The sequence below is a fragment of the Cryptotermes secundus genome, unplaced genomic scaffold, assembly GCF_002891405.2.
Source record: "Cryptotermes secundus unplaced genomic scaffold, Csec_1.0 scaffold779, whole genome shotgun sequence".
NCBI lineage: Eukaryota > Metazoa > Arthropoda > Insecta > Blattodea > Kalotermitidae > Cryptotermes > Cryptotermes secundus.
In genome coordinates, this window is record NW_019737096.1 from 1,580,783 (window position 1) to 1,592,704 (window position 11,922).

Genomic DNA, 11,922 nt, shown 5'->3' on the forward strand with positions numbered 1-11,922 from the left:
TAACTCGGAGGTAGCTCGAGGACTAACTGTGAATAGCCTTCGCTGCTCCTCATGTAGCCTCGATTGGACAATACAGAAAACGGCCACGTAATAAGCACCCTTGTTGCCTGGCGCTGTGTTGCTAGCACGCTAGCGGTAGTAACCGCTGTTACTACCGTCGTCTCTCTCAATCCTGGTTACCCGCGGTACCCTTGGTGACATCATCGCTGTTGACTCGCGTTGCATAGCGACCAGGATGCTAGGACTCGGCTAACTTCGGCTTACTTTGGCTTCGCTCGGCGCATCACGGGGGCGTCATCCATAGCTCAACATGTTACACTGCTCCCTCCTTAAGGCTGTTCGTCCCGAATAGCCTAACGGTGCACCCCCGTTCCTTTTCCGTCCCGTAGCTGTGCTTGCAGTGTCTCCTGTTGTTTCGGCTACTCTTCTTGCAGCGACTATTCTTCGTCCGTTACACTATATTTTGTGGCAGTCACAGGAAATTAAAATATCTCCTGATACTTCAAGGGTCCCAAACATGTAAAAACAAAGCCTCCTCTCACACATCTCTTAATGTTAAGCAAATCTTAGATTTTCTCAAAAATTCACATGTGACCAAGTAAAATGTACATTTAGACCCCTGAGTTAGGGACAGAAATTAACTCTATCTAATGTGCTCAACAGAGTAGGTTTCATACTTTTTTATGGCGACGGAAGGACAGCCAGCTTCTGAAATGTGTTCCTTTAACCAAAATGAGACTGGAAAATGTCAAATATATGTGGCAGTCTAAAGAAATAATGTTTTTGTCTTTCCAGATAATGTCATCTATAAGAAGTTACTAGGATGAATAATTCAAGAGAAATGGATGGAACAAGTAGCATATATGTGAGAAATTCAAATTGTACTTTTTACTTTACTTTCTACCTAAACATTCTGTTGGAAAACAACACAGGAAGATTTAGTAGGCAGGGGAGGGTAATATTAAATGAATCTTATGGAAGGTTTTGAAGACAAAAAAAGTGGATAGGTACTATAGGTGTTAAACCTTTGGGTTGAATTATAATTTATGTTGGTAATCAGGTACAAGCGTGATCATGACTCACCTGCATCATCTGTTCCTGGATTCTGAGGGCAGTGGTTGCAACATTGCTCCTTCCAATGAGTCCAATAGCAGTCCTGCACTTGTTCAATATGGCTGCCACATCAGGTTGTTCAAAACATGCACCAGTGCAAAGCTAAGGAAGTAAGGCACAATATTACCCTTAAATCAGGACTATATCTTACATGGTGGGATCATACAGAGGAGACAGATATGAACATATACAAACAAAAAACAAACTCTGTGGTTTTAGTCTGCAAGCGAACTATACCAACTGAGTAACCACTGTTTGCTGGCGAAGTTAATGCCAACTTTAGTTGATAGAGGGGTGTCAGGTGGTCAGCACAACGAATCCCCACGGCTGTTAATTTCCTTGAAACAGCTCCTCAATTATCCTCATGAGGCTGAATGGACCCCGTTCCAGACCCTCTACTTCTCAGAAAATCTGGTAGTGCCAGGAATCAAACCCGGACCTCTGGATCTGTAGCCAGGAACTCTGACCACTAGGCCACAGAGGTGGTCTATGAACATATATACATGTGTAAATATAGAAGAAGGGAACACATTGCCTCTTACTTTAGAAATAAGTGAAAAGCTGACATGATAGACTGTTAGGGCAGAAATCTTAGAGATCAATTTCCTTATGTGATAGAAGCAACATGGAAGCGACCATAAGATAACAATATATGTTTATTACAGCACACTTTTGGGGGGGGCACCATGTTCTTCCCCAGGATACTAATTATATATACAAACAAATTCTGCAAAACAGCATTTGGCAAACAGATATTGTATGATTACTTTTTTTCTATTGGTGCCCAATTCCACCAATTCTTAATATGCGAATCTTTACTGATTTGAACGAAATTACATTAGGTCACTCCCTATATGGTAGCGTAGATGGTTGAGGCACTATGCTACAAGCCAGAAGGTCGTGGGTTCAAGTCCCAATGAGGTTACAGGATTTTTTTAAATTCACCTAATCCTTTCCACTGCACAATGGCCCTGGAGTTGACTCAGCCTCTACCAGAAATGAGTACTAGGAATTTTCCTGGGGGGTAAAGTGCAGCTGGCACATAAGGTTGACAATCTTACCACCATCTTTGAGCAGATTTTCTTAGATCAGTGGTTCCCAACCTGTGGTCCGCGGACCCCCGGGGGTCCACGACTAATTCAAAGGGGGTTCGTGGGATAGTTTATTTTCATTAAACTTTATCTTATCATGTTCCTCACACCTGGGATATTTGCAATGTATATCTCTGGCTCTTGAGGCCCATGGTTGAAGTAAAATTTAATGGAACTGTTGGTACCGTAACAGTACCTTCCCTTTGTAAAGCAGAGGTGAATAACCAACGATTTGTGTAGCTTTTTCCAAGGACATTTTCTTTTGATTGGCCTGTTGCATTTCAGACCCATGTTTCAGGGTGGACTGTTGTCCTCCTTACCTGCTGTCTGACCATTCTCCCCCTCCACCCTCCGTAAATCAGTTGCCCTTTGGTTGGGAATAAAGCTGGGACCACTGTCCACATTTCTTATTCATTTCAGTGGCAGAGCGAACAACCCATGTGTCTTTAGATTTGTGCAGTGGATTTTTATAATATTATACAAGTGTGTTTTTCTCGGTTTAATATTCAGTTTTTCTGCTCTTGTTCAAATAATTGAGTTCACAACGAAACTTTTGATTTTCAGTTTGTTCACGATTTTATTTGGATATGGATCGGTGGTTAAAGTGTGGATCGTTGATTAGGTGAGTGTTAAATTCATAATATTAGGCTTAATTGATATGTTCATGACCTTCCGAATAAGCTCCATTTATAACAGTATTTTACTGTCATAAATGACACATTTAGTGTTGTAAAATTGTAAGTTACTGCTTCACTTTCATGATATGTAAAATATAAAAAATTTCCATTTTGGGTTTTATGGGGGCCGTGGTCAATTAACATTTGGTACAGGGGGTCCGCGGCATCAAAAAGGTTTGGAAACAGTGCGTTAGATAATGTGCGACCCTGAAAGTCTCACAACCCATGTGCTTCCAAGGCCTGTTACAGGGATAGCTTTACATTTTTTCTTTACCCTCCCAAATAACTCTGACTTCCTGGGGGGGGAGGACTACATAAATTGTTGAAAAATTTCACAGGAATTTCATATACCTGCCCCCACAAAAGACTGACATATAGAAATAAATGTTCTCCAGAATAACATTTCATCAATACCATATTAAATCTCATTAAAACATATGCAATCAATTCTGAATAATCACCACTCCTCTCTACCTGCAGACTATGAACGAGACATGGAACAAGTGTTAGATCCTTGTCAGATAATGCTCTGATCACTTCATGCCGTGTTGTTGCCACCACAACAGCTGTGACTTGTTCCAACTTGATGTCCCACTCCATGAAAAGGTTGTCAAATGTTACAGACCACTGTGCTACGTCCATATCACAGGGGCAATGTATTGTGCTCAGCACTCTGGTCTCCATAAGGGCATCTGTTGATTGGTGCTGGTAGTGCACAGCCACTGTAATGAATACCTCTCCATTCCCAGAACACCATTCTTCCACAGAGAGGCCAACCTCGCCTACACACACAAATTTTCTTTATTACACAAGGCACAGGATATGCACAGCAGCTCAATGGGGATGAATATACCATAGGTAGGAAAAGAGATTTAATTCTCTGTACTGTATTCATAAACCAAATAACATCACTGTTGGATATCACATTATTCATGTTATCATGTTTAATGCATTCATAATGTCACTGACAAAATAAGCCTAGAAGCAAAGTTCAACTCCATATATAGATGGAATTACTGGGGACCAATGTGTATTTTGATGTAGCAGATCAGTTACTGGGCAGATATTCTGTATTCATCATATACTGAAGCAAAAATGGGAGAGAAGTGTTGCACAACATTCTCAATGAATTGGTCATATACATCAAACAAGTTAGGCTAATTAAAATGAATAGATTTTTGTGTTTTCAGAGCAGGAAGTGTTCAGACTGCAGTCTTCTGGGTCGTTGCACAGTGTAGTATTGTAAACTCATACTGATGTTTCAGAGGAATATCCTTACTTTATTTTCTGGATTGAGGTAATAAACAAACACACATGTAAAATCTATGTAAGGAAATATATGTGTGATTCATTTACTTCTCAGAATTGCTTGAAAAAGATATTTTTGTCATCTTTGCATTAGGAAGTTCCAAGAAAATAATGAAAGAATAGGACCGAACAGCATTTATCACCTTCTGGGTCATGCTGACGATGTTAGTTTAGTGGAAGAAAACAGAACTATATTAGACACTATTAAGGAGGATGGTCTAAAACTAAATGCTCATGCCTCATTATCAGAATATAGTCCAGACATGTGATACATATAAGGATAGCTAATAGATGCTTTCATTTACTTGGGAATGACTGCTACAAATAAAAATTAAAGTCATTCATTAGATTCAGTTAAATTCAAAACAGCAGATTAAATTTGTGGGAATTCTTGCTGCCATTCAGATTAGAATCTTTTGCCTCTATGTCTCCAATCCAAGAGCATAAGGATTGAAATACATGAACAAAAACAGCTTTACGCTGTACTTTTTAAGGATGTGAAAGTTGACCTATCACATTAAGATAAGAATAAATCAAGGTCAAATCAAGGAGAATGAGATGCATGAGGTATGCACCATAGGAGAGATGGGAAGTTCATACAAAATTTTAGTTTGAAAACCTGAAGAGAGGAGACAACTTGTTGAAAGACATACTCGTACATGTATATGACAGTATAATATTAAAACTAATTCCATGAAGATGAGCCCTTCTTGAGAAGCTGCCATTTGTGGAGCAACTCAAGAATTTCCCAACATTTTACGGAACCTGATGGTTCAGTACCGTGTTTACAAGAGCCCACCACTGGTCCCTATCCTGAATGAGATAAATGCAGTGGATACCATCATATCCTACGTCTCTAAGATCCATTTTAATATTATCCACCCACCTATACCTTGGTCTTCCTAGTGGTCTCCTTCCTTCTGGCTTGATCACCAGTATCCTATATGCATTCCTCTTCACCCCATTCATGCTACATGCCCTGCCAATCTCATCCTCCTTGATTATTCTAATTATACTTGGCAAAGAGTACAAGTTATGATGCTCCTCATTATGCAGTTTTCTCCAACCTCCTGTGACCTCATTCCTCCTCACTCCAAATATTCTCCTCAACACCCTGTTCTCACACACCCTCAGTCTGTTCCTCCCTTAATGTTAGAGACCAAGTTTCACCCCCGTACAGAACCACAGGAAAAATTATAGCTCTGTATACTGTAATTTTTACATTTTTGGACAACAGGCGCGAAGACAAAATGTTCTGGTAGCAAATATTACCCGAATTCAGTCTCCTCTTAATTTCTCCCAGAATCAAATTTTGATTTGTTACTATCATTCCCAAATATTTGAACTGTGCCACATTTTCAAATGGTCTGTTAGCTATCTTTAAGTCATGATTTTGCCTTGCATTCTGGTGACAAGACAGCAACATATACTTAATTTTCTCTGCGTTTACTTCTAGATCAACCTCCTTATTAGCACTAATTAAATTTTCTGTTTTTCTTTATGGTATCTATGTTATCTACCAACAGATTCACATCATCAGCAGATAATATTAAAATGCAACTTAAAAGAAATATGATGAAAGGGTGTAAATTAAATTCACGCAACTCAAAATTGGGACCAGTGGCAAAATGTTGTGAACATGGTAATGAATTTTCAGCTTTCATGAAAGGTGGGTAAATCTTTAACTGAGCAAATATTACCTTCTCATAAGAACTCTGCTCCATGAAATTCATTAATACTGTTGAAACTGACAAACTTTGGACCACAACCCAATTTTGGTGACAGACTTCAAAGGAACTGAGAGTGTTATAATATGAATGTTTGATATTTCAATACATTCATGAGACTATTTATGGATTGAGGGTAATTTAAACTACCTAATTCCCATATCTAGCAATGCCTTTAAATTTGACCACTGGATCTAATATCACTTTAGCCTGGTTAATCTGTCTATTCAATCAGTACAAATAATATAACAATTACTGTGGTTCACAGAATCAATTATAAGCAGAGTAAAGTAACTGTTATCATGTTAAAATCATGCAAAAGATACACAAATGTGAATGTATATGAAGTGAGCGTAGTATAACAATTGGCCTACCGGTCCCCCCCCCAGTGTGACTAAGTTTGTGTTTTATTTATGATGACTAGCTGTAACATAAACCATTCTAACTTACCTAATGCAACCATATTAATTGTAGGTATACTGAAATGACATTCATGAAATAACTCTTAGCACACTATTTCACATTCAGTCACTCCCACTCACTGATATTATTTGGTAAACATAAGTTTACTCATATTTATTATATCTATACTTATCTGTAATGATAGAAAATATATGTAAACTAGTGAACGATAACACTACAGTATCTGATAAGAATGGTGCTTTAATATGGCAGAAAAATAAATATTTAGAAACATGGAAACATTATTTCATGGAACTACTAAATGCAGATCCTACATATTTGATCACAGTAACTACAAGGGAAGAAGAAATTACAAACGAACAAACATACAAAATATATGGTAAAAGGTAAGAGCTGTCCCTGTGCTTCATTAATTAAGCACTATACCATGTAGATGTACAGGGGAGTGGAGTTATAGCACCACCATCCTTGACCTCAGCACTAGGTGCAGGTGAGTGGTCAGCTTCACATATTGGTTGCTTTACCCCTGAGGGAGGAGCCCCTGGTACCCATTGTTTAGGGGCTGTGTGGGCCTCAAAAACGAGAGAACAGACTAAGAAACTTAGATTTCAGAAGAGTTAAACTTAAAAAATTTGCTAAGAAATGATTACAATGGTCTGATAATGAAAAAAGAGCAAGGATACCAAAATGGCATCAGAATTACAATTTAAAGGAAAGACAGACCTATGAGATGATCCAGAACAATATTGTTTAGCCAGGCACTGGGAAAATAAGAGACTGGAAACTTATCTTCCATCACCCTTCATACAATGAAAGTGAGACATTTACTTACCAGGGATGCAAGCCACAGTGGACTGGACAGCCTCTTTAAATGAATCATAAATTTTTGGTATGAGTTCTTCCTCCAGCTTTGTCTTACTTGGGATTTCACATGGAGATCTCAGAGTTGCAATGAGCCTCTGGAAACCTCGACCTTCTACTACATCTGGCAGCTGCAAGTCAAGGATCACAAACTCTGCTATTGCATCAGATACTGTTTTACCATCCATCATTCCATGAAGATGACTGTTAATATTGTCTTCTGGGAGAATGATAGCCACATTCTGATTGGACAAACCAGGACTACTACCTTTCAACACAACTCGCACATTGTTCTGATTACTAGTGCCTTCTCCATCTTCAAAGTTCTGAAGGCTAATGTTTGGGTCAGTAATGAATTGAATGTCTCCTTCTATTTGCACTGTACCATCTGCTGCTGTTGTGTAGATATGTGGTGGTCCAATGCCACCTTGGGCTTTAAGAGACTTTTTATGTGATCGTTTCTCCTTTGCCTCCATACTTGGGCGACGTGGTGGCGTATTAGCCTCCAATTCTAACAATTCATGTGGATGTTTGTTCTGCAAATGCATTCGCAAATTGCTAGTATTGCGGTTGTACGCTATTTGTGTTTTACATAAAATGCACACAATTTTTACTTTTGTGAGAATATCTCCATCATCTGTGGCTGGGAAACCAAAATATTTCCAGTATATGCTACGCATTGACATAGGAACTACAAGTTTTCTATATGTGAAGGTGTGTTTTTCTTCCATCATTCTAGCCAACATCATCTGCATCTTTTGTTGGTCCATATTGCATTCTTCCCCTTCTTTACCTGCTACTAACAGAATGAAAGTACATTATTTCTGTATCTCTGGAATTAGTGCAGTGGGGAATGTGTATCATTTTCGTACTTAACCTACTAGCGTTGAATGGAGAATTCTTACCAATATGGATGCCACGCGTTGTAAAATCCATAAAGAGATTAACTCTTCACACTCAAGAAAAACATTTTATCCATCTCTTCCATAAACGTGTTTAATTTCTTCAGCACTCCAAATTTACCGCGATATATCCGATATAATCAACTGTTGACAAATAGATAAATATCGAACCCCACAATATTCTGATCGAACTTCAATCCCTCGTTCTTGGTCGCAAATAGTCGCAGTGAGATGACGCTATCAGACAATATCGACTACACTTGGGAGCGCTTGAGAGCACAAGGAAATACGTCACAATGTGACGTCATATATCTTTAACACCGTGATCACTAGTATTACTTCAATGTGCATATTTCGCTGAATCTAATAATATGGAATTGCATGTATGCTAAAATATGTGCTAAATATTGTGGTAACTAGTATGTGTGTGTGCTACGAACCACATCAGTCACCTTAGGATAGAACCCTTCAAAAAACCAAGAAATATTTCTGTCAATTACAACACGCAGCAACAAATGAAACACAACAAAGAATACATATAAGACAAAAACATAAAATAAATAACGTTTGCACTGTTTTAACTAGAATCCAACTTGGTTTTTAAAACGTCTATAGACTTCCATGTCTTGTGCGAAATAAACTATTACAATGAACTCAGAATTACTGGGTTTTTGGAATTTTTCCAACATGACGTTTCCGAAACTAAATTTCTTTCCGTCCTCAGGTGATTGGGGGTGAAGATGCCAATTCAGTTGGATCCCCTAGAAAGCGCTAACCTCAATCAGTGATCAGTTATTCGATTTTACAATCTTCCCTGGAGAAAAGGGGCGTAAGGCTGACAACCACACCGCCATCTGTGAGCCGATTGTCAAGAAAATGTGAAAGCCTCGACGTCTCACAACCCTATGGGCCTCTACAGCCTGTTACAAGGATAACTTTTTTTTTGCCTGTAAGTGGCTATTAGCGTCTCAGACTGATTCCTGTTCCGTAAGTTAGTCATGAAGAATTTTTTTTCCTTGGCCCTACAGCCCCAGTGGGCCTAGGCCTAGCTCCATGCAGTCAGTTCACTTCGGTTTTTCTAGATCTTACACATACGGTAGGACTCCTTGGACGAGTGATCAGCTCGTCGCAAGGCCTCTACCTGTAGACAAACACAGAAAATCGCACACAAACATCCATGCCCTGAGTGGGATTCGAACCCACGATCCCGACTTCCGAGCGAGCGAAGACAGTGCATGCCATGAAGCGCTCGGCTACCGTGACCGGCAGTCATGAATAATAGGAAGCTGTTATTCCTGTGAAGATGTCTTTACTCGTGATGTCAAATTTCCCTACTCCGTTTCTCATGGACTACCACGTAATCTGTGACCGCGTTGGCCAGTACGTAGGTATATATTATTGGTGGGCGGTCACAATCCGTGGTGAAACTGTGATTAAAATTGTTTGACCGTTGTTGATGGGAAGGGGTTGGGGGGGAGGTGTAATGCTCTTGTAGCATCTAAATTTCCAGTTAGTGCGAGCAAATCATTCCATTGATTCCAGTTATTCACGTAATGTGTTCTATAGGCGCAGCTCGTGGGCCACGTGGGCAATACGACCTGTACGACCTGTTTAGCAAGTTTAGTCGAAGGAGGCGTGTGGGAGTACAGTGTTATGATTTAAGATTCGTTTGTGGACAATGGAATGTTTATATGCAATTGTGAATGTAAAGCAGTGCCAGGAACTGAGGTACGGGTTTGTCTGACTATTTCGTCATTCATTATTACATTGACAGGTTGGTTTTAATGTGATGTAATGATGACGCATGATATTGATCAATGATAGTAATTTCAAAACTTTGCAAATGTTGAACAAATGTTACTTTTCAAAATAGCTGTGTTACTATTGAGTTCATGTAGCAGTTTAAAATTAATTAAAAAATGCTTACTTACTTACTCAGTGAGCTGAGCCCTTCTTGAGGAGCCGCCAATTCTGCAGCTACTCAAGAATTTCCCAGCATTTTATGGAACCCAAAGGTTCATCACTGTGTTCACAAGAGCCCTCCACTGGTCCCTATACTGAGCCAGATCTATCCAATCCCTAGCATCCCATTCTATCTCTCTAAGATCCATTCTAATATTGTCCACCCACCTACATCTTGGTCTTCCCTGTGGTCTCTTTCCTTCTGGCTTTCCCACCAATATCCTATACACATTCCTCATCCCCCCATTCGTGCTACATGACCTGCCCACCTCACATACCTCGACTTGATCATTCTAATAATACTTGGAGAAGAGTACAAGTTATGAAGCTCCTCATTATGCAGTTTTCTCCAACCTCCTGTCACTTCATCTCTCTTTGGTCCAAATATTCTCCTCAACACCCTGTTCTCAAACACCCTCAGTCTGTGTTCCTCCCTTAATGTCAGAGACCAAGTTTCATGCCCATACAGAACCACAGGCAAAATTATAGTTTTGTATATTCTAATTTTTATGTTTTTGGACAACAGACGAGAAGACAAAAGGTTCTGGACTGAATGGTAGCAAGCATTACCCGAGTTCAATCGCCTCTTAATTTCCTCCTGAATCAGGTTTCGATCTGTTGTTGTTGTTCCCAAATATCTGAACTGTGCCACATTTTCAAAACATCTGTTTCCTATCTTTATGTCATGATTTTGCCCTGCATTTTGGTGACGAGACAGCAACATATACTTAGTTTTCTCTGTGTTTACTTCTAGACCAACCTCTTTACTTGCGTCAATTAAAGTTTGTGTGTTTTTCTTTATGGTATCTACATTATCACCCAGTAGATTCACATCATCGGCATAGACCAACAGCTGATGTGTCCCGTTTAATTTCAGTCCCACCTGGTTTCCCTGGACCTTCCTAATTGCATATTCTAAGGCAAAGTTGAAAAGGAGTGGCGATAAAGCATCTCCTTGTTTTAGACCATTCCGGATAGGAAATTTATCAGACAAGTGTTTACCTACACGGACTTTACTATACGTTTCGTTTAAACACATTTTAATCAACCTAACTAGTTTCATGGGTATCCCAAACTCTATCAGAATATTGTACAATACTTCCCTCCTAACTGAATCGTAGGCTTTCTTGAAGTCTATGAATAGCTGATGTACTGTCTCATCGTACTCCCATTTCTTCTCCAATATCTGACGAATGCAAAAGATCTGATCTGTAGTTGATCTGTTACGTCGAAACCCACACTGATGATCCCCAATAATTTCATCTATATATGGACTTAACCTTGAAAGAAGAATATTGGACAAAATTTTATATGAAGTTGATAGCAGTGATATCCCCCGATAATTACTACAGTCAGTTTTATCACCCTTCTTGTGAACTGGTACAATAATAGACTCCTTCCACTGATCAGGCAATTTTTCCTTATGCCAAATAGAAGTAATTAGATTGTGGATCTTAGAACGTAATATTTCGCCTCCTGCTTGAATAAGTTCTGCCGGAATTTGATCACTACCTGGCGATTTATACCGTTTCAATTTTGCAATAGCACTTTCAACCTCAGAAGGGCTAGGATCAGGTATTAATGGGTCAGCTGTATCGATTTCTGTCTGCCTAACATCACTGATCCTATGTTCATTCAATAACTGAGAGAAGTAGTTCCTCCACCTATTCAATATGTTGTGGGAATCGGGAAGCAGATCACCATTCTAATCCTTCACTAAGTTACTGCTAGGCTGGTAACCCCTTTTAAAGTCATTTATTCCTCTATACAGGTCTCTAATATTCTTGTTCTTACTGTTCATTGCAAGCTCATCAATTTTGTCTTTCAGATATTCCCTCTTTTTGTTCCTGAAATGCCT

General features: G+C 39.3%; 2 protein-coding genes across 7 annotated transcripts in view; one reads left to right on the forward strand and one right to left on the reverse strand.

The window, feature by feature from the left end:
• LOC111870173 (zinc finger BED domain-containing protein 1) overlaps positions 1–8,313 on the reverse strand; it is a 32,852-nt gene extending 24,539 nt beyond the window's left edge. For 3 of the 4 annotated variants that reach the window (XR_004513622.1, XM_023862243.2, XM_033753710.1), the window contains exons 1-4: positions 8,106–8,313; positions 7,172–7,999; positions 3,356–3,663; positions 1,084–1,215 (exon numbers count right to left, since the gene is read on the reverse strand). Coding sequence is in view for 3 of the 4 variants with exons in the window: in XM_023862243.2 (XP_023718011.1) it covers positions 1,084–1,215; positions 3,356–3,663; positions 7,172–7,999; positions 8,106–8,136 (1,299 nt within the window). In the remaining variant the exon portion in view is untranslated. The remainder of the gene's footprint in view (positions 1–1,083; positions 1,216–3,355; positions 3,664–7,171; positions 8,000–8,105) is intronic. The other variant, XM_023862244.2, reaches the window with a different exon arrangement.
• A 1,181-nt stretch (positions 8,314–9,494) lies between these two features.
• The window catches only part of LOC111870188 (tRNA wybutosine-synthesizing protein 2 homolog), a 17,004-nt gene continuing 14,576 nt past the window's right edge, over positions 9,495–11,922 (forward strand). For 2 of the 3 annotated variants that reach the window (XM_023862266.2, XM_023862267.2), the window contains exon 1: positions 9,495–9,830. In XM_023862266.2, the coding sequence (XP_023718034.1) occupies positions 9,781–9,830 (50 nt within the window). In that variant the 5' untranslated portion in view covers positions 9,495–9,780. Of the gene's footprint in view, positions 9,877–11,922 lie in introns of all 3 variants that reach the window. The other variant, XM_023862268.1, reaches the window with a different exon arrangement.